The sequence below is a fragment of the Rhipicephalus sanguineus genome, chromosome 9 (assembly GCF_013339695.2).
Source record: "Rhipicephalus sanguineus isolate Rsan-2018 chromosome 9, BIME_Rsan_1.4, whole genome shotgun sequence".
Lineage (NCBI taxonomy): Eukaryota > Metazoa > Arthropoda > Arachnida > Ixodida > Ixodidae > Rhipicephalus > Rhipicephalus sanguineus.
The window spans coordinates 132,762,742-132,785,725 of record NC_051184.2 but is presented as its reverse complement, the minus strand read 5'-3'; the positions used below and the strand labels follow the sequence as shown (position 1 = coordinate 132,785,725).

Here is a 22,984-nt window from a genome sequence, read left to right as displayed (position 1 = left end):
GAAGACTTGTCTAGGAAGCTGAAAGCCACGGTGTTAGCCGAAGTGCAGGTCGCTATCTCGGGATTTGGAAACCTTTCCGCACCTCGCAAATATTATCGGAGAGTACGGTTCGCACTGCCTAGTCAGTACGACTCAAACTCACTAGTACTGGAGGCTATAGAAGTACCAGAAATATGCAACAATTTGTCAATATTGACCGATACAACTGTGCAACAAAAGGTGAAGGACAAGGACTAATGTTTGGCTGACGCCACTGTATTTCACATCTCGCCTGAGCATGGAATATGCGCGCTTACATGAGCAGACTATTACTGGCAGGTTGTCAGCGGAAAAATTCAGCGACTAGACGACTCCTTGGCCGCCATCGAAACAATCATGGGATGGACACTACATGGAGATATCAGGAGTTTGCCTACGTTCAACAAGCCAGAAACCGTAAGGACCTTCAACATCTGCCTAATGGATGCCAACGTTTTCCAGCAACTGATGGCTTTCTGGGAAGTGGAACATCTAAGACTGGGCAACGAAGACAGCCTTTCGAGAAATGACAAATACGTCGTGAAGAACTCAGTTGGATCGCCTCTTAGAAACAGTGAACGCTGTCAAGTTGAACTGCCTGGGTACAGCAACTGTTCCGAGATTAAAGACAACAGGGGTGCAGCTTTCAATAGACTGGAGTCTATACGGAGACGGCTGCGTCGTGAACCGAAGTTTAGGAAGGAATACGCTACTGCGATAAGCAGCTACTACTGCAACGATATCGCTCAAAACGACACAGCGGATAGTACGAGCGAACATATGACGTACAACGGGACACACCGATATGTATTGAGACGCCACGAAAACACGACGATAGTTCCGGTGGTATTCGACGCATCTTCCCGGGCAAGGCATCCGAAGCAGCGAGCAAGGAAAGCAACGAGCAAATCATCCGGAGAGACAGAGTCGTCACGTGAAATACATCAGCGAAGATGGAAACACAGTCAACGAGTGCTAAGCGCGCTTGGTAGCCGGTGGCGACGAGAGCACTTCCAAGAGCTTCGCTCCATTCACGCCAATAAGAATAGAAGCGAAGAATCAACGAGGATTGGATACATGAAATTAAAGCCTCGACAAGACAATTGTGGAAGATGGAAGAGTCGCAGAAGCATTTACGGACAGCGACGGCAAAGTTCGTTGATACACCGTGCGCGCTTCTGCGAGCACCACGGTGTGGAGACCGGTACAGATGTTGCACCGCCTGGAACGTGCTGGAAAAGCTTCGATATCTGGTAGGCAATCGACTTGAAAGAAGCAAACCCGCGGATATTGTTCTGCCGGGAGCTGTTAAATATTCTTTCGGAAGTGGAGCGAAGACGAAGAAGTGACAAGCGAGCGTGGGTCCAAGCGCACGCCCGCATTCCATTTTCAGTTTTTTACCCAGCGTCAAATAAAGAACCCAATGGTACAAAAATTCTCGGCACGACGCTGGCCCAAGGTCATTGGCCAACCTGGCCAACCTCGGCCATAGGTCAGCTGCCGACGTCGGCCCACGTTTGGGGATTGACACTGGCCTCAGGTTGTCCGATGTTACGGCCACCGACATTGGGCCGACCTGAATGGCCAACCTGGCCGATTGTCAGCCACCCTAGGGCCACGTTTGGCCCTGTGAATATTAGCTCATGGCCAGGCGCCAGCCACTCTAGTGCCAAGTTTGGGCCGGTGAAATGGCCAGTTGCCAGCCAATGCGGGATCATGCCTGGCCCGGGGCTTATTCGCGCATACGGCCAGCTGTAAGCCACGTAGGACCCAGCTTGGCAGAGTAATAATTAGTCTTGATTTTTTCGCGATGCCACATTTTCGTACATGCAGCAGGAGGGAAGCCCCGTCTTGCACACCAGTGTAAAGTCGGCAGACACAAGTACAAAATGCAGGAAATTCTTTTGACCAATAATTGAAAATTTTTACACATCAAAACAGTGCAGAAACACACAGTGAACTAATGTTGTCTGTATAGGAACACAAATGCAGTCCACCACATCACCAGTACATGGACGTAAAATGGCACAAGCAAGTTTGCACAAGTTTCCTTCACAAGAAGGTTTACGGCACGAAAACTTCTCGCTGCGTATATGCCGCCTCTGCTTTCCGCCACCTTCTCTGTTATGCAGTGTCAGGCCAGCAGATATGCTCACCTCTTCAACAGCTCTCACACCTTCGGTCGGAACTCTCATGCTTTATTCACGTCCCATATTTTGTTCACTTAGTGTAGTGTTCCAGCGTGTATTGCCGCGATGCTTTCGTGTGTGTCTCACGTAATTGTTATTTCTTACGTCGCGGCGGAGTGTGATTTGCTTGTGTTTAGTTTTCACTGATTTCGGGGCGCGTGATTTTATTTTGTTATATCGAGTGTATGTTTTTACGTCGTCTTCCGTCCGATGCCCCTGGCCAGCAGTCGATCAGGCGTGGACCTTATCGCCGGTCAGCCTGCCGAACAACCCGCAAACGCACGTGGGTGGAATTGTTGTCGCTGCATCACTTCCGGAACGAATAGTGCAGATAATTCAATTAGCATATAAAATCGAAATTACACATAAAGGCTGATTTTCTGTACTATTCGTTCCGCAAGGGATTGGCGACAACAATTCCACCCACGTGCGTTTGCGTGTTGTTCCACAGGCTGATCGGCGATGAGGTCCAACCCTGATCACTGTGGGCCAGGGGCATCGGACGGAAGACGACGTCAAAACATACACTCGCTTTAACAAAACAAAATCACGCGCCCCGAAATCGGTGATCACAAAATAAACACAAGCAAATCACACTCTGTCGCGACGCAAGAAAAGAACACGACGTCGGAATTCACTCTCAGGAAATGACAATTACGTGACAGACACGCGAAATCATCGCGGCAATACAAGCGGCAACCCTACACAGACATAATATTCGAAAAATAAACACGCGATGGTTAACCAAAGCAAAGATTGAACGCAAGATTGAAAGCAAGATGGTCCCGACGGAAGGTGCGAAAGCTGTTCAACAAGTAGGCTTATCTGCAGTGGAACGTACGTATGCTGGTGGTTTGCCGCCGTACACCGCTGCCGACGAACGCGAGTCACACTTCACTGCCGAAGGTGAAGATTTGATTCGAGCCGTGGGTCCTGCTACGGTACCACGCCAGAGAACACGCTTTAGCTGCCAGCAACCACTTCGAGTCATTGCCTCGCGTGCCGCACGCCGCTCGGCTCGACGGTTCAACAAAGTGTTCATTCGTCCCTAGCTCCCTAGTCTCTCGCTCCCATGAGGAACCGGTCCACCACGTGAAGGAATAAGGGGCGTTCGCTCCCCTCCCGCTGCGCACAGAGCGGTGTCACGGTGGTGGATCTTGTCGAGTATGCGCACTTTGAAATCATTGGCATAGCAGGGGGTGGGGGGAGAGGGTCCGAACGCTCTTAAATTTTCTCAATTTCGCATGTGTGTATGCACTCGAACTAACATGTACAAATGGTGGCTCCCCAGAAAATATTTCTATGTGCGCCCCTGTGATATAACTGCCAATTTACACCGCGATTCACGACGTACCACGGCCTGCCTCAAAATAAGAAAAAAAACGCAGCAGGAATATTCGTTGCTACTTACACAACAGGCAAATTGACGACCGCCAAGCAACCGCGTCCTAGCATAGCGCACCAATCTAAAATAGAGGTCGGCCTACGCTCGTGTTCCGACCAAGCCCGGGTGGCGTTGGCAGAAGGTAAACATGCGACGTCGGGCCAAGCGCACTGGCCAACTCGCTGCCGACCTGGTCGATGGCCAGTCATGGGCCGACCTCTTTCTTTGGTTGTATGACCGACTATATTGGCCAACGACTGCTTCCCCACTCGGTGCCAACCGTCGGCCACTGGCCATGTCCCCTTGGGAAGACGTTCTATACTTCGGCTTCGCTTCCTGGTTTTCAACAAAGAGCGTGTTGTAGGCTTGCTCTCAACAAGGATGCATACATACTTGAAGATTACAGATTCCTGTCCATGTTATTAACTACTGTGCGGTTGTAAGAATAACACTCGTATGTTCCAATATGTGTTTTTGGTTTTGCTTTCATATTCAACATCATCATGGGGGCAGGCCATCACCCTGGCATCGAGTTGCAGCTAGTATTGCCGCCCCACCCATTCTGGATCCTTTTTAGTAATAAAACGCAACTAAAGATGTCAGATAGTGGCTCGCAAAGAAGTAAGAAGAGTCGCCAAGAACCAATCAAGACCAGGACGCATTTCCAATGAGGAAACTCTATGACTACGCAGCAAGAGAACTGCTGTGACAACGTTGTCTCCGTTAAATAATGGTGAGAAAACTGGCTATTGAGCCATCACAGACGTGTCTGACAGGACACCTTCAAGGCAACTGGAAGTCTTTAAAAGAGCACTTCAAACTATACATGACGGCAAATCGCAAAAAGAAAAAGCAAGATTAACAAAAGGCTGCACTGCGATGTGAGTATTGCAGGATCAGGTGTTATCGACGTGTACAGCACGGAGTTCGGCGTGCCAACACTGATAGTTTCAGAAACATGTAAAGGTGGTCACCACAGTGGTAGAGAAGTTCGATGGCTACTTTGCGCCCAGAAGAAATTAAGTCTACGCTCAATACGTATTGCCAGGTAGGAAGCGAAGGCGAGAAAAGCCTACAGCGCATTTTTACGAGATTGTAATCACAAATGTGAGCGAGACAAGATGATGCATGACCCAGTCATTTTCGGGATGAGCAATCAAGCGGTACATATGAAACTGCTGAAACTGCAGGACCCAACCTTGGAGACATTCGCAAAAGTTCCTCACGCATGAGGGACTTCTGCAAATGTCGACTAGAGGCGTTCCGGCAGAATGTCAGCGTGTCCAAGGAAGAGACAGACGCTATGCACGTCGTCAATGCAACCAAGCACAAGCAATACGCAGCGACATCCTCTGTATGTGCAGGTACTGTGAAAATGCGCATGTTTTTAACAAAAAGAGCGTTTCAAAAAAACAAAACAAAACTGTCCTTAACAAAGCCACTTCGCTAAGCAATACAAGCCCTGAGCAAGCTCCTGAGCAGTACACAAGAGTGAATCGAGCCAGGAGGAAGTACTGTGCTAAGAAAAGAACAAGAATGACATCTCTGTTGCACTTCAGATTACAGAGAACAATGAGAAGATGATATTCTAAGTTGACAGCAGAGCATCAGTGAATGCTATTCCTAAAAGCTATGTGCAAAACAAGCTTGAGGAAGTGCCTTCACACTTGATGATGTAAAACGGAACAATATTTGTTCAACAAGAGTGTTGACTCCATCTCAGAAATATAACACAGATAATGTTCAGTCAAGATTACCGTAGTGTACAAGCATTTTGCACGTTTACTGGGAAGAGAAACATCAAAGATGGTGAACTACATGCTGATGTCTGCACTAGGATAGAGCCAGCATCACTGAATAGCACTATTGCATCAGATTCCTAGAAGTCTTCAAGGAAAATCATGGAAGCTTTCCAAGAATGATACATTTCAGCGCGTACCCATGTGAGAGCTGACGGTGCATAGAACCGGGAGAAAAGAACACTTTTACTCGGCTTGCAGTTTCACCTGAGGTTTCAACTACAAGCCAAGTACCACTCGGCATAAAGCCACACTTACCACACGTCCTGCAAGAACTCGAAAAGAAACAAATTGGCAAGGTGGACCATCTAACACCGTGTGTTACCTGTGTGGTAATTGACAGAGCACTCCTCTGAATTGCCGGTCTGCATCAACGTGAAAGCTTTCAACGAAGCACTAAGGAGAAAACATTCCCTGCCAGTGCTAGATGATATCTTACGAGAACTCTCACAAGCAAAAGTGTTCTCCAAACAGGGTCTGAAGAATGGATGGTGGTTAGCATCCTAGATTAAAGTCACGACTGCTGTGAATGTTCCAGAACCCGTTTGGGTAATACAGATGGCTTTGGTTACCACTTGGTTTTGCTGTCAGCCGATTTTTCAGAAGCGAATCTAAACACTACTTGATGGCCCAGAAGGCGGCCCCTGCCGCGAATGACATACTTGTGTATGGTACTGGAAACAGTAAGATGACCCACGAAGACAATTACAGGAGGTGGATATTAAAGAGGCCCCTCAAGAGATGCACGAAGACATCTGCATCGACAAGCAGAAGCTAGAATCAAGCACATAAGAAGTGATCTTCTTAGGTCACAAGCTCACCATCAAATGACTCGTTCACTCTGATAAGTCCAGAGCCACAGCTGAAATGTTAACTCCCATGGATACGAGTGGTGGGCCACACTTTGTGGCATAGTGATCTACGTGGCCCGATGTTTGCCGGGCACACAGGAATTTGATGGAACTAATCAGAAGACGAATGACAAAGTATGCTGAGTGGACATGATCAAACGAGCAGACAGAAGCCTTTGAGGCAGTAAAATGTCTCGTGACTGCACCACCACTGCTCGCTATGATGACAAGAAATAACTCACCATTCAATGTGGTTCTAGTCAGAAACGCACTGAAGCAGTACTATTCCAGGAGGGAGCACCAGTCTCGTATACCAGTCGCACACACACGGACAAAGCCTCGAGTGCCTAAATGTGGCACAGAGGCATGGGAAGTTGAGCCGTCCACTAGGTTTTCTCTTCGCCGACAGAGGAAGCGTGTCCTCGCCGTGGTGCAAGGCCGAATTGCTGCCCCCAGGTATGTGCCTTCACAACAATGACTCAACGCTGCAATATGTGCAGTCGCCTGATAATATGGCTATAGAGTCCTCCACTGGCCAAAGTTAATGTCACCTGTTCAGGCCCAGCGATTGGACAAACATGATTTGCCCGACTTTGTGATTCGCTGAAAATGATGTCATGTGAGGCGTAATAAGCCAGACAACCATGGGGAGAAGGTTCGTCTTTTTGCGATGGGCTCCATCGTACGATTTGCCACCGCCCAAAGCTATGAACTTATGCTGTCATTCTACTAAGTTGTATTCCCGCACAAAATGCAAAAAACCCAATTTCTCACACGCCCACATCATTCTTTGCCAGCTCCCACACATAAGGGCGAAATACAATAGGTACTAGAGCCAGTGGCTCAAAGATCATACCATGTCAACGTTCATGGCAAGACTATAAGAAGAAACTTGCCCAGACGTCAAGCACATGACGGAACTCTACAACCATGCAAGAGCTAGCTACTGGTCCAGACACTGTTGACATGTTAGAGCCAGCACCAGACACAATGCTTGAGTCTGTGAGCAACTATTCACTAAAGATACTGGAAGTATGAAATGATGTACAGTACTCGGAAACAATCAAGACAGTGCACACCCCGACCCGTGAGGAGGAATCTTATGCCGTGATAATCCAGTGACTTGCTAATGTGATATACTGAACAGCTCTTCCTTTCCTCCAAGATCAGAGGATGTGGCCATCTATGTTTTTAGATTGGGTTTTACATTCAGCATCATCAGGGCAGACTCTCACAATTGTGACTTGTGTTTTACAGCTTGGTTTCCTGCCTGACCAATCCTAGGTTTTTAGCAGTAAAGACGCATTTAAACATCATAGACACACTATTTATAAGGGGAGTGACCTCTGAGCAACAAATAGAGCAGTTGGAGAAAGAAGTGAACACATGAAGCAAAGATTCATTGCTTTGAAGCAACAACACATGGCTAAGATGCAAAGAGCGAACTGTGCATGGAATATCACACAAAAAGCTGTCATTAAACACACACGCATTTATTAATGCTCTACCTGAATTTACTAATACGTAGCTCATTACATTATAGCGAACGCGAGATTAGAGAATGCGTTTCTTTTTTCATAGTGTGTAACATTTCTACAGTGAAGTACAATTATGTTACAGCAAAACTATCATAAGGCTATAAAATCAAACAGATTATCACTACCTAAAAATGTAACTGTAATAGGGAATACAAAAATATTAGGACAAAATTAAGATTAGTTAATGAATGCGTTGAAGAGCAGATCTTTGGGCAAGTTGGTTGTACATGCTTAAGACTAACAGTGCGGAAACAACAATGACTTAGAAGAGTGACAAACACTGTTGTAGATGCTGCCATCTAGAACAAGCCAGGCGAAGCTAGTGACAGCGTGTGCTCGAGGTGCGCGTGGCGCGTGGCTTGGCTCCTAGGCTAGAACGCCGTTTGGAATAAACCTGTGTCCACGTAACTCAGCCTCCTGCCTCCTCGCTCGTCCCTGACGACTTCAACATGGTGTCAGAAGAACAGGTGCTACCAGTGGACATCGGCTTCTAGTCGTCATCCTTGCGAAGGACGCCGCAAGCAAGAAAACACCGGTCATGGCGTCATTCGTTATTCAACCGCCGGACGCCTTCAACTTTTCGTCGCCGAACGAGTGGCCGAAGTGGAAACAGCGTTTTGAACGTTTCCGAACCTCTTCAGGCTTGTCCGTGAAGCCCGAGCAACATCAAGTAGACGCTCTACTCTACATCATGGGTGAGCAAGCCGAGGAAATCTACGCCACCTTCGCTTTATCTGAAGAGAACTCCAAGAAATTCGACGCCGTCGTGGAGCAGTTCGACAAGTATTTTATTCCGCGACGCAACGTAATCTTCGAACGAGCCAGATTCAACACCAGACTGCAACAAGATGGTGAGTCGGCCGAAGATTTCGTCACTGCGCTTCACACGCTTTCGAAAGATTGCGAGTTCGGTGCTCTTCGAGAGGAGTTCGTGCGCGACCGCCTCGTGGTTGGGATAAAAGACAAGCAGCTATCCGCCAGGTTACAGCTCGACGCAGAGCTCACACTACAAAAGGCCCTCGATTCCGTCCGCCAGATCGAGAGTGTCCGTCAGCAACAAGCGGAGCGCCACCAGGAAGTGCCATCTTTGAACAAAGTTGCATCCGGTGCGCAGACCAGTCGACGTGCTTCAATGCAAGACAAAAGCGGCAGTTATCTACGCGGGGCAAGCAAGCCATCTTCACCCTCCGGTAAAAACAGAGAGCAGAAACCGTGCCGTTGGTGTGGTCAAGAGCGTCACTCTCGCACTCTCTGCCCAGCACGCTCGGAAGTCTGCAGGAATTGCCGGAAGAAAGGTCACTATGCCTCCGTATGCATGTCGCGACGCCTCTATTGTGTCGAAACCGAGCACGGAACTTTAGAAGCAGGATTTCTTGGAACAGTCAAGACGACGGATGCGGGAAACTGGGAAGCAACAGTCTTGGTTCAAGGCCAGCCAGTAGACTTCAAAATTGACACTGGTGCCGACGAAACCGTCCTCCCGACGCACGTATTCCAGACGCTCAAGGACAGGCCGCTTCTATCAGCTCCTCCTCGTCAGCTGCATGGCCCAGATGGAAAGCTTCTTCCAGCAGCAGGAGTGGCACAACTCCAGCTCGTCTACCGCAACCACGCGACTACTCAGGAGATATACGTCCTAGATCAGATCTGCACTCCGTTGCTAGGCAAGCCAGCCATCAAAAAGCTACAGATGCTGACCTTCGTAAACGCCGTTGCCGACAAAGTGAACCCGAAAGAAGAATTTCCAGCGGTGTTCCAAGGACTCGGCAAGCTGCTCAAAGAACACAGGATTCAGCTTCAACCAGGAGCAAAACCTTTCGCACTCAGCTCCCCGAGGCGCATCCCAATTCCATTGTACGAGAAGACAAAGCTGGAACTTCAAAGGATGCAGAAACTCGGTGTCATATCACCTGTTGATGAGCCGACTGAGTGGTGTGCACCAATGGTAGTCGTCCCAAAGCCCTCCGGAGACGTGAGAATATGCGTCGACTTTACAGAGCTGAACCGCTACGTTCTCAGAGAATGGCATCCTATTCCTTCCGTGGAGCATACTCTCGGACTTCTTCATGGAGCTAAGGTGTTCTCCAAACTCGATGCCAACTCTGGATTTTGGCAAATTCCACTTTGTGAAGAATCAAGGAAACTCACCACCTTCATCTCACCTTTTGGGCGCTTCTACTTCAACCGACTACCATTTGGCATTGCGTCAGCTCCTGAACACTTCCAGAAGCAGATGGCGTACATTTTACAAGGCATCAGTCGAGTTGTCTGTCACATGGACGACATCCTCATCTGGGGTTCCAACAGCCATGAGCACAATGAGACACTCCGAAACGTGCTGCAGGCACTTGCAAAGGCTGGAGTGACACTGAACGACAGCAAGTGCGTGTTTAATGTTCAACGCCTTACATTCCTTGGACACTGGCTCGATGAAGACGGAATAAGACCCGACGAAAAGAAGGTTGAAGCCATACTGAAAATGGAGAGTCCCAAAAACAGGACCGAGCTGCAGAGAGTTCTCGGAATGGCAACATACCTTGCGAGATTCGTTCCCAATCTCTCTGATATTCTGCAGCCACTCACACTCCTGTTGTCAAAAAAGCAAGAATTTGCTTGGGGTGCTCCACAAGAGCAGGCATTCAACAGGTGGAAGTCGGTGCTCTCATCTCGTCCTGTCCTTGGAGTCTACGACCCATCAAAAGAAACAGTCGTCACCGCCGACGCATCATCCTTCGGACTGGGAGCATTAATCCGGCAGAAGCAAACGAATGGCAAGTTTTCTGTCATCGCTTATGCCTCGAGGTTGCTCTCAGAAACCGAGAAGCGCTACGCTCAGATTGAAAAAGAGGCTCTTGCTTTAGTCTGGGCATGCGATAAATTCAGCGATTACCTTGTTGGCAAGCTGTTCAAGCTAGAGACGGATCACAAGCCGTTGGTTCCAATCTTCACTTCCAAGAGTCTTGACGACTTGACGCCTAGATTGCAGCGGCTAAAGATGAGAATGATGCGATATCGATACGAGGTTGCATACGTTCCAGGCAAAGAACTTCTAGCTGCAGATGCACTTTCGAGAGCGCCTCTGCGAGAGACGGGAGACAGCGAGCTCGAAGAAAGCGTTGAAGCTTTCCTGTGCTCTATGACAACCTCTATTCCGATAAAGCAACATTGCTTACAATGGTTAAAAGCATCCCAACAAGCAGACCCTATTTGCACACAACTTCGTCTGCTGTGCGAGAAAGAATGGCCCTCCAGGAGAGACTTAGGACTTAACCTAAAACCCTTCTACGACCACCGACACCAGCTCACTGTCGAGAATGATTTACTCCTCTACGCCTCGCGAGTTGTCGTCCCCGACTCATGCCGAAAAGAAATCCTACGACTCTTGCACGAAGGACACTTTGGCATAACAAAGACATTTGCTCGAGCCAGAGACTGTGTCTGGTGGCCCACCATAGGATCTGACGTCTCGTCCCTGGTGAAGCGATGTCAGCAATGCACCGAAACAAGAGTCAACAGGAAAATGCCACTAATAAGCTCCGAATTCCCTGAGAGGCCTTGGCAACGCATTGCGATGGATTTGTTTCACCTCAAGAACCAGTGGTGGTTGATAGCTACAGACTATTATTCAAGATACCCCGAACTAGTTCGACTTGAGAAGCTCACTTCCGCAGCCGTAGTCAACCACTGCAAGTCAATTTTTGCACGCCACGGAATTCCCGAGGAAGTGGTTTCCGACAATGGCCCGCAGTTTTCGTCGACTGAGTTTTCACTCTTCGCCCAAGACTATGGTTTCAAGCACATTACATCTAGCCCTCACTATCCTCAAAGTAATGGACTTGCAGAGGCTGCAGTGAAAATCATCAAGACATCCATGACGAAGACCAATGACCCTTACCTGACACTTCTAGCTTACAGGTCGACTCCTTTGAAGAATGGATATAGCCCTGCCGAACTGCTCATGGGTCGTCGGCTGAGATCCAGGCTTCCTCTTTGTCCCACCAAGCTGACACCCCAATTGCCAGATCAAGACAGCCTTCGGAATTTTGAGGAAAGATACAGAAAACGTCAAAGGAAAGACTTCGACAGACGTCACGGAGTCCGCGACTTGCCAGAACTTCTTTATGGAGATGCCGTGTGGGTGACAGACCTCAAGAACAAAGGGACAGTACAAGCCCCAGCCGATGAGCCTCGATCTTATTGGGTCAACACCGACACTGGTGCTGTACGCAGAAACCGGACGCAGCTAGTTCCATATTCCCGAAGTCACAACAACGCAGATAGCGCCAGTACCAGTGATTGTGCTATAGAGACTCGCCCGCGTTGCCAGGACACTTCCCACGGGCATACCAGAAGTGGCAGGTGCGTGAAGCCGCCTGCTGCAGCGAACTTCGCTTGATTGCATTGGGAGATGTTGTAGATGCTGCCATCTAGAACAAGCCAGGCGAAGCTAGTGACAGCGTGTGCTCGAGGTGCGCGTGGCGCGTGGCTTGGCTCCTAGGCTAGAACGCCGTTTGGAATAAACCTGTGTCCACGTAACTCAGCCTCCTGCCTCCTCGCTCGTCCCTGACGACTTGAACAAACACGACAGACGAAGCGCTGTCGTCTGTCGTGTTTGTTACTCTTCTAAGTCCGTGTCGCTTCTGCAATGTTAGTCTTAACAATAATGAATGCAATCACACTGCATAGAAATTCTTACATAACTAAATAAGCAAACAACTGTAAAGTCAAACTGCACCTGAATTATGATGCTTGCCCGCAATCACGTTTTAAAAAGTGCTTTTGGATTAAACACGCTTGAAACAGATCCACTGAAACAGGAGCTACATGCTTGCATGACACGATGCAACTACCACAACCAACCCTACGATTGGCAAGAATCATGGAAGTGGAACCAATTGGAACCAGGGAGCTAGAAAAACTGCAGTCTGACAAAACCCTTATACTGAGGAAATGAAAGGTGATGAAAAAGCTTTGAGTAGAATATACAAAGGAAAAAAACATGTGACTGGAGATTGTAAGAAAGCACACCACTCCGACTCACAATAAATTGATAATTGTATGTAGGCGCGCCCAGCTTTCGAACAAAAGTGGGTACCCATTCCCGATCGAAGCTTCCTCGACAACTGTTTGCAGTACTCAAGTACCTCGTTGCATCACTCACTGAAGAAAACGTGACACAGCAGCTATTTCACATGCTCTGCACTTACACCTCTGTTTGGGACTTACATATTCAAGAAAGCATTTCATTCTTTCTGTAGCTGTCTGTAAGTAAATACGGGCCCAAATTTAAAAAAAATGCAAAAAAGTGATTAATCTGCTTGTGCCAAAGCCATAATTCACGGCAAATACAGGAGACACCAGGCTTGCAGAACACACTGTGTTGTCGGTAAGAAAACCTAAACGACAAATTACACTATCATGAAAGGGCACACTAGTCTGTAAAAGCTATATTTCACAGTGAATAGGGGAGACACCGACAAGGAGACACCAAGCCTGCACAACACACAATGCAGCACACGTATAACAGCCAACAGCTGCCATCCTCTTGCCATTTTCCGAGGTCTGGATGCACTTCGCTTTTACCGTCAAGCTGATGTCACTTTGAACAAACACACTTACCTGTTGTGTGATTCTTTCACTCTAGTGCGTCAAGCGAGAATGCACACAACTGAGACAAACTGCTAATGAGATGCCTTTCTTTGTTCACATGACTTCATGTAGCCAGCTTCATTGTTTATGATAACGGTAGTCCGCAACAAGGTGTTCTAGGGGTTATGATGCTTGACTGCTGACCCGAAGGTGGTGGCATCTAATACCGGACATGGCGGCCGCATTGTGATGGAGGAGAGGTGCCTGAGGCTCGTGAACTTAGATTTAGGTGAGCGTTAAAAAAAATGCTCAAATTTTCTGGAGCCCTCCACTACGGTCACTTAGAGTCATACAATGGTTTTGGAATGTAAAGCCCCAACAAATATTATTTCGTGATCGTGGTAGTGATTAAAAATGGAAACTGCATATAATGTAGCGGCCTCTTTCTGCCGAGGAAGCTAAAAAAGCAGCTGTCTGATAATGAAGTCACTCTATTGCTGAAGCAAGTCTATTTTCAGATGTCGGGACGTGCACTGTTCTGTCCATTACAATGTGTTTGCTTGGTGTACTTGCTTTATACTTGATGTAGCAGAAGCACCAGGTTTATGCAGCGGCCGGGACCATTTAACCATTTGGTCAACTTCTGCAACGCTTTTCTAGTTGGTCACAAGCTCAAATGGCTGAGGCACATGTCATAGGTATGCTCCTTTCTCCTTAGCATGCCACCATGCAGTTCAATGTTCTAAGATCTGCTCATTACTCTTTCTACAACAATGCCTTTTTTCCATGACACTCCAGGCGTGAACGGTAGTACTCTTAAGAAGTCAACTTTTTTTCAGCAGGGGTAGCTCCCGTGCTTTCTCACAATAGCAGCTCCTTATACGTTCCGTCTTTTTCCTACCAATCAGTCTGGTGGTGCTGGGTGGGTAGATCAAGCAGCATCTTTGTTGTCGACAGAGTAGGTTTGGTTCATCAACCTGTCAGTGGTTTAGCGGGCTTGCCTTTCTGTTCCAGCATGGCGTATATCTGTGGTCGAAGAAGCATACCTGCGGCTCATGAACACTTCAATGCTTTCTAAAACAAAGGCTCAATTTTATTTACTTAACTCTCAACCATTCCTTTAGACTGAGGAGGATTTGGCCTGGAATTCGTGTGTGAACTGTCACTGCTTGGAGAACTTGGCGAACAATATATGACAATTGGGACCGTTATCGCTAATCAGCAGAAATTGTAGTTCATACCTTGAGAGGTCGGCTTTCAATCTGCAGACGTCTGTTTTCTGATCATCTTGTCGCGCTGCTCCCCAATGCTACATTCATGTACTTTTATGTTCAATGCGGGCAGATAACAGCCGAAAGGTTCATTAGCTTGCTGCACTCAGCAGCAAAAGCTGCAACGGGTTACACTTCGTTCCGTGTCGGCGCAAATTGTGCACGGAACGCCTGCTGCACAATAGAAAGTTCGATTTCTGGTTGTGGAATCGCGTCAGTCGGAGGACCAAAGTCTAAACTGTTCTACATATTGACCACGGGTGCCCCGGCTGTGGTAAGTAGGAGGAGCGCAGTCCGTTGGATGGAAGCGGTTTCTAGGCTTTTAACGGCAAAGTAAACTGAACTCGTTGTCTGAACAGCATTTACTTTGCTTGCAAGTCGCCGATCATGCACATACGCGCTCAGATGTCTCTATTGTGGACGCTATTTTGTGGTGGAAGGTCCGTATGAAGTGTGCTCACTGGTGACGCTTAGATGTTGCGTGGAGATGCTCTGCTGTTTCAAGTAGCGCTTGCCGTTTTCAGTCACACTGTAACGACTCCTCACACTGTTTCACACCTTTGCCCGAGAATGTAGAGCGGGAAAATACATTGTAGGCACAGATGTGCTAATAAGATACTCCGCGCCGACATGTTGTTTATGATGATGATAGTTAGTTGAAATCAGAATTGCATGTAACGCAGTTGCGATTTCGGCTTCAATATAAAGTTAGGTGGTCTTGTAACGTCCACAGATCATGTAGCAGAGATTGCAGTGCGAAAATGTGCTTTTTTTGCTGAGTTTGAGCTTAAAAGATGCCAAAGAAATAAAACTTACTGAATAATTCGAAAATACCAATACAATTTGTACGTAGCATGTCTAAAATTACCAAGGTCTCAAACAAGTGATGCGTATACACAGCCTTCAAGATTGCCAAGTTTGGAGGACGGCTCGGAGGCTATAGTTCTCATTGCATATACGAGCGCGCTACGCTTGCATCACGTGACAGGTTCGCGCGAAACAACGTTGCATGAATGATTCCGTGGTCCCTTCATTAGTGTGAAACTTTAGGATATCAAGAAACCGTGCGTCTGCATTCATCAGTTTTGTGTTCTGCGGTGCCGCCTCCTGTTCGTGTACACTTCAGCAAGGCTTCGGCGGCAACGGCTTCTACCTGGCCGCTTCCCACGCTTCATGATCAGGTAAGTAGCGGGGTTTGTTCAGGAAGACCGTGTCCCCTCTTTTCCTTTGTATTCCATCTCGCCATCACAGGTTTCGTTGCGGTAATTGTGACGTAAGTCACGTTCAATACCGATGTCACACGGGCAGTTTTGATCGCGATGTGGCTCCCAAATTGCGGTTTTACTAACGTCTCAGACAAATGCAATCCGGATTAATTAGGACTACGTAGCAGCGATTATTGTGGATCGGTGATGAAGAAATGAGACGTGGAACGGCCCTGACGACGAGAAAAGGTGATCGTGTGACACCGGTGTAATCTTTTGTACGCAGCCAAAAAATAATATCATAGGTGCTGTGTTATTTGTTTGTTCGTTCAATTTTATAATTTCTGGTTATGTTGCATACGATGTATACACTAAATAAAGTAGAAATATTGTCAGGTATGCTTTCCTTGGATTCATTGTCAGTTTGCTCTACGTGATTATGTGTATCAAAGATTGGCCATTTTTGCGAATGGGCCCCATCGCCCCTTGCTCGTTTAAACTGCGGTTTTGTTATGCATTCCCGGGTCACCAGTTCAGTCGTTACCCCTCATTGATTCTGTTATTGTGTTCTTTCGTGTTTGGTTCAAGTCAGCGTTAGTAAACATGTGCAAGTTTCCGTGTCTTGTTTTGTACCAAGAGCACAATGTGCTTCTTTTTTATAGTCTGAGGAGAACAAGTCTGGTTCTTCTGTGGCAGCCATGAATGTTGAAACAACCGCCTGTAAAGCATATACCCCCTCCCCACCGACGTGATGACTGGCAGCAATACTACTCATTTGCTTTAAGCGCTTGTAAACATTTGAAGAGCGAACAAATTAATGTAACTTTGTTAACTATGTATTATTATTCCCAAAAATACACTTTGTCTACGGGCTACCAATGCGGAAACAAGGATGCTAACAAAGTTGACCATAATCTGAACAATCAATTTTTTTTAATTATCAAAGGGGAAGGAAAAAACGGTAAATTTTACAACACTCGCTTTTTTTACTAATCACAGGGTGTAATATGTCATGTACTCCTAAATGGAGCAGTGGCTGTTACCCCAAAATCCTGGTTCAGAACGATTGAAACTGGCTGCAATTCATCAGTACAGCCCACTTCAAGAAATGCGAAAAGCGTGATGCAGGATCAACGCCTCACAAGACTGTTGTGATCAGGTAAAGGTAGTGAGATACCTTATATGGTTTCTTTCTCTCTTAATATGGATCACTGACCTGCATTTGTAGCTTCGCGGGTAGGGTGCCGCTTAGCAGCTTGGGGATGCAGGTTCAATTCCCAGCCAATGCAACAGCATTTCAATACACATTTGCTTATATGTAACTGCATGTTGAAGAAACCCACCTGTTCGGAATTCATTCAGAGCCCCCTATTACAGCATGCCTTATAAGCATATCATGCTTATGAGGCACGCTGTACCCCAGCAATTATCATTATTATTGCCCAGTGACTTACTTATAACTTCACTGCTCCTTGTAGCTAGGAGTGTCAGTAAGCAATGGCTGATTAGTAATTTATGTGGGCTCAATATCCACAACCAATTTCGAAAAAAGGAGTTCAGGTATGACAGGAGACATGTATGGCAGAGTAAACTCGCCTTCTTAAAAAGGTTCGGTACCCCTTTAACGATACACTCCATGAGCACCATTACAGTGTACAAACAACACTTTTGGGGCTTCTCAGAATCAACGTGTGGGATTGTAGGTTTAGACCAATATTTGACAACGGTGTCGTCGTTGCACACAGTCCTGGTCACAATGTGAGGGAGAGAGTGTCAGGGAGGTTGCTGAAGCGAAGGAGCTCGTATAGTCAGGTGACTCGTGTGTAGGCATGCCGTCGTTGCAGCTTTCAGATAAGGAGCATTATTTTCTGGCGCGATCTAGGGACAGACAGCTCACAGGCTGCATCTTGTTCATTTCGACTATCTTGCTTTTCGGACTCTGGTGCGTGGTTTGATGCTTTCAGTTCTTGTTTTGGACCCCGTATATAGAAAATTGGCAGTTAACCTAAAAATATTGGTATTGCGAGAGTTTTGCTATTGCGAAATAACAGTAAAAATAGGAAAATGCTCTGCAAAACGAATATTTTATGGAAAATTTATACAAACACCTAGGTCTTCGCAACGCAGCAAGTGTTCCACAAGATATTTTTATTGTGAGTTCCATGGAATGCCCGAATCGTGTCGAAGGGAGTGAACACATCGCATTGGTCATTGATATTCTCGCCATAGGAGCCACCACTGCTCAATGGAGCAATGGAGCCACCACTGCTCCATTGCTGACTGGCCACGCCATTGTGCAGCTGCAGTAGAACTGCTTGGATGAGCCCCCTGCCCATTGTTCACACGGCCAGAGAAGCTTGATGTGTGCGAGCAAAACCACTTGGACATTGTAGCCAGAGAATGGCAAACAGTGAGCCGCCATGCCACTAGCATGAATGACAAGGATACTTTGCATAAAAGAAAGCAGTCTGAATAATCAACAAGGTGAACGATTATTCAGGCCCATGCAACTGCTCAGCAAAGATGGCGGCACCCACGTAATCGTAATGTGGAGGCACTTTATGCAATTTAGGTGTGAAGCAGATACATTTGAGTGCATTTAGGAGTGTGTTGACCATGTCCAAACCGATCGTGTGAATACGTCCGGTCAGTAGTCGTTGCGGGATTCTAGTTTACCAAGAACGTGTTGTCGAGATTTGTAACATGCATTGATCATACGGATATTTGCCAGGGACAGAAAAATGTTTCATTCCTGCACAATTTCTTTATTGCGGGTTTCGACTGTATATGCATGTGCGCCACTTTGTAATAAATTTCACTTGGAAGATGGTGCTGCATATTTGTATATTGCCACGCCCGCTTCTTCTTTTATTTTGATGTATTAGGGTTTGACCAGCAAGGGCGGTTATCAACGCTCGACGCTGACCGCGCCGCAGTGTTTGAGAAGCTTCGCGAGTGTAGTAGATCGTTTTGTTAAGATTGCACGAAGGACGCGAATAGTCTAGATTATTCTAGTGCTTGCGCGACAACCAGTGAAAAGAGTGGAATGTTCGATGCGTGATGTATAAAAGACGGATCATCCCAGCCATGGTCAGTTGATCGACGGTCGACGCTCTGTTCGCCGCTATCAGTGTATTGCTGTAGTTTGACTTTCAGTTTCCCTGCCACAAGTTCGGCCAAATAAACAGTTTCATATCGGACGTGCTGACTGCCGTCTTCGTCCACGTCACGACCACGTGGCATCTGGTGGAGGTGCTGCTTCATGATCCGGATGCCACCGCGGTGTGGTGACCCAAGCCCAAGACGCGACGAGGACGACGGCAAGGCAAACCCGGATCGTCGAACAAGCCGCAGGCAGAAGGGACTGCAGCCACAGCACGGTCTCCTTTCCGAGAAAGCCAGGCAGCCGCAGATCCCAACATCGACCGCCGTGACGATGACCGACCCCAGCCAGCGCCGATCCTTCTTCTCGGCAGCCAGCGCCGAGCCCAAGGAGCCGCCAACCTTCCGCGCATCGTCGTTCGAAGACCCGGAAACCTGGCTTGAAACATACGACCGTGTCGCCGCCTTTAACAACTGGAGTCATGAAGCCAAGCTGAGTCACGTCTACCTCTACCTCGAAGATGCGGCAAGAGCCTGCTTTGAGAATCGGGAGTCCTCACTGCAGACCTGGGATTTTTTGCGTAGCGCATTCCTGCACACGTTCACAAGCGTCGTCCGCACGGAAAGGGCCGCTTCTTTGCTGGAGACCCGGGTGAACTGCCAAACGAAAACGCCACCATCTTCACGTAAGAGATGACTCGACTTTTCCGTCAGGCCGACGCTGTGACGGCTGAAGACAAAAAAGTTCGCCTGCTCATGCGGGGTGTAAAACAAGAGTTTTTGTGGCACTTGCCCGCAACCCGCCCACGACGGTCGCCGAATTCCTCACGGAGACTTAGACTATTGAAATGACACTGTCCATGCGGATGAAACAGTAAAAGCGCTCGCCGCTGTCTGCAACCTATTCCGAAATGCACTCACTAGCCACCGACGACTTGCGAGAAACCATCCGAGCGATCGTGCGGGAGGAGTTGCGCAAGTTGTTACCTTCGCCGCAGTCTCAAGTGGATTCGATCACAGACATTGTCCGCGAGGAAATCCAAGAGTCACTGGATGTTCCTCAACCGGCACCGCCGCAGCTTCAAGGAATGACTTATGCTGCTGCAGCCCGACGCAGCGACCCCCTCCTCGCCCGCGTCAAGACGCCGTGCCGCCCCAGCAGTTCCGCCGCCAGGCACCACCGCCATCACCACCGGCGTCATACCGCCCGCCGAACGACCAGCGATACACGCCGAGGAAGACCGACGCTTGGCGCGCCCCCGACCGTCGTCCACTCTGCTACCACTGCGGAAAAGCCGGCCACATCTACCGCCGCTGCGAGTATCGACAGATGGGACTGCGCGGGTTCGCCATCGACGCGCCGCATCACAGCCGGGTGAACGACCACGTGACATCGCCGACTATCTGGCAGGAGCGCAGTGGACACACGCCGACCTTCCCGATTGCCATCGCCAGGCCGCTACGCCTCTCCCCAACGCCGACGATACACTGGCCAAACCCGGGGCCGTTCACCTAGCCCCCATCCGGAAAACTAAGGGCAGCAACCGATGGAGGTGCGGTTGCTGTACGACGAAATACCGAGGATCTTCCGCCGCCGACGACGACGCCACGACGAAACCTTCAGGAAACGACGCGAACCAGACAGAGCCCTGACGATGAAACATCGCGGACCGAAGTAGATCTGACGAAGAAACGCGGAAGCAGCGGAGCAAACAGACGTAGCCGTGACCCGACGCCACGACCTAACTGCAACGCAAGACGACGAATTAGCGACCTCGACGTTCTTAGGATGGCCACAGCGTCACAGCCCTCGTCGACACCGGAGCCGACTATTCTGTCATCAGTGGACCGTTCACCACGAGGCTGAAGAAAGTTATGACAGCCTGGGAAGGCCCCGAAATCCGGACGGCTGGAGGTCACCTCCACACGCCGGAGGGAATCTGCACAGCGAGACTCACCATTAACAAATGGATTTATGCGGCGAGCTTCATGGTGCTGCAGCGTTGCTCGAGAGATGTCGTCCTTGGTATGGACTTCTTAGGCCTTCATGGTGCAGTCATCGACCTAAGGTCCAAGTCGATAACACTGTCCACGGAAAAGGCAACACCGCCACACACTCCGCCAAGAAAGCACGCCTTCAATGTTCTGGAAGACCAGGTCACCATTCCGCCTTGCTCCAGCGTCATCATTTTCGTCGGCACTCAGAAATCAGCAGACCTAGAACGCGTCGTTGAAGGCGACCAGCACCACTTGATTAACCGCAAAATTTGGTCGCAAGAGGAGTAGCCGAGCTGCAGGCAGGGAAAGCAACAGTTATGCTCACGAATTTCAGCAACGAATACAAGCACGTGAGCAAAGGCACGATGGTCGCCTACATCGAAGAATTCGTACAAGCCAGCAATGCTTTCGGCCTCACCGATTCTCCCGAGCCTGCTTCGACGAATAAAGCTCCGCAACTAGCTTTCGACGTCAATCCCAACCTTCCGAAGCACAAACAAGAACAGCTCAAAACCCTGCTCTTGCAATACAAGGACTGCTTTTCGTCGTCATCGAAAAATCGGCAGACCCCCGTGGCAAAACATCGCATCATAACACAGGAAAGTGCCAGACCACTACGTCAGAGCCCGTACAGAGTTTTTACGAGAGAACGCGAGGCCGTGAAGAAACAGGTCGACGAAATGCTACGCGACGACATCATCCAGCCGTCGAAGAGTCCGTGGGCATCCCCAGTGGTGCTAGTGAAGAAGAAGGATGGGACTCTACGTTTTTGCGTGGATTATCGTCGCCTGAACAAAGTCACGAAGAAGGACGTGTATCCCCTTCCCCGGATAGACGACACCCTGGATCGATTACACAACGCAAAGTAGTTTTCGTCGATGGACCTCAAGACAGGTTATTGGCAAAAAGAAGTCGACGAGAGGGACCGACAAATGACTGCCTTTATAACACCAGATGGCCTGTTCGAGTTCAAGGTCATGCCCTTAGGTCTTTGCTCGGCACCTGCCACTTTTCAACGGGTTATGGATACAGTACTGGCCGGCTTGAAGTGGCAGACGTGCCTCGGGTACTTGGACGACCTCGTTGTGTTTTCCTCAATCTTCGACGTAGAGCATATTCAACCTCTTCGCGTTGAGCAATAAGTGCCTTGCATTGCAATTCATTTGCTTTTGCTCTCTCTACACGTGTTCTTTGTGCTTGTGTTTCTGCCCATGCCTTAAGCTGCGCGCCTTGCAGACCAAGCTTTTCGCCTGCTTCGATTAATTCTAATATATCCATCTTCCGTGCAGCTCTCCACTAGCTCTGTTGTGGGAAATCTCCTTTGCAGCCTTTATTAGCGCACTGCGCGATACCGTCCCAACATGGCTTACGTAAGAACAGTTCAAGCACTCCAGCCTTAGACCCACTTCTCCTCTTCTTCGTCTTTCAGTCCGTCCCGCACGCAATTTCTACATCCTCCGCCCCGACAAATTTACTTGCATAATTCTGGTGGCGATAGTAGTTGTATCGGCCGCGTAATCTCCGCGCTGTTTGCTAATCGGATTCTGCATGCTCTAACGTGTCCATCACTACCCTCGTATACCTTACTAATCCTTCCCATTTTCCAGAATGTTATTGGGACTTTGTCGTCACGTATCAATACAATGTCACCAACACTTAAAATAATTTCTTTCCCCTTGTCTTTGCTGAAGTGGGCACTTCTAAGAGCTAGCAGGTAGTCCTTGTACCAGCGGTTCCAGAAAGCGGTTAACCTGCGTTGACGGTCTCTCCAAAGGCGCAGTGTGTCTGTGCGCTTCATTGCTGTTACATGAACTTCATGGTGAGGAAGGACTGTTAGTCGTTCAAGTGCTAGAAAATGAGCTGGTGTAAGAACTAACTTCAAGCTCTTTAGCGTCAGCAGAAACATATGTTGATGGTCTAGAATTGACCACTGCCTCGACTTCTGCTAAAACTGCTCAGTTGCTCAAAGTTGAAGCTACCTTTCCCTAACGTTCTCCGGAGGCAGCCTTTAACCGTTCGTATCATCCTTTCCCAGAAGCC

The 22,984-nt window shown here is 48.3% G+C and overlaps 2 protein-coding genes across 2 annotated transcripts; both read left to right on the top strand.

The window, feature by feature from the left end:
- The first annotated feature begins 8,317 nt into the window (after positions 1-8,317).
- On the top strand, positions 8,318-10,832 carry LOC119405858 (uncharacterized protein K02A2.6-like). Its single transcript, XM_049419523.1, has 2 exons — positions 8,318-10,714; positions 10,818-10,832. Exons 1-2 carry the CDS (start codon positions 8,318-8,320, stop codon positions 10,830-10,832), a joined length of 2,412 nt encoding a protein of 803 aa, XP_049275480.1.
- An 8-nt stretch (positions 10,833-10,840) lies between these two features.
- On the top strand, positions 10,841-12,192 carry LOC125759867 (uncharacterized protein K02A2.6-like). Its single transcript, XM_049419304.1, has one exon. The coding sequence runs from the start codon at positions 10,916-10,918 to the stop codon at positions 12,173-12,175; it is 1,260 nt and encodes a 419-aa protein (XP_049275261.1). The 5' UTR covers positions 10,841-10,915; the 3' UTR covers positions 12,176-12,192.
- Positions 12,193-22,984: the final 10,792 nt, after the last annotated feature.

Bases quoted from the DNA above. Each gene is read 5' to 3' on its own strand.
- LOC119405858 (XM_049419523.1), top strand. From the start codon at position 8,318: ATGGCGTCATTCGTTATTCAACCGCCGGACGCCTTCAACTTTTCGTCG.
- LOC125759867 (XM_049419304.1), top strand. From the start codon at position 10,916: ATGACAACCTCTATTCCGATAAAGCAACATTGCTTACAATGGTTAAAA.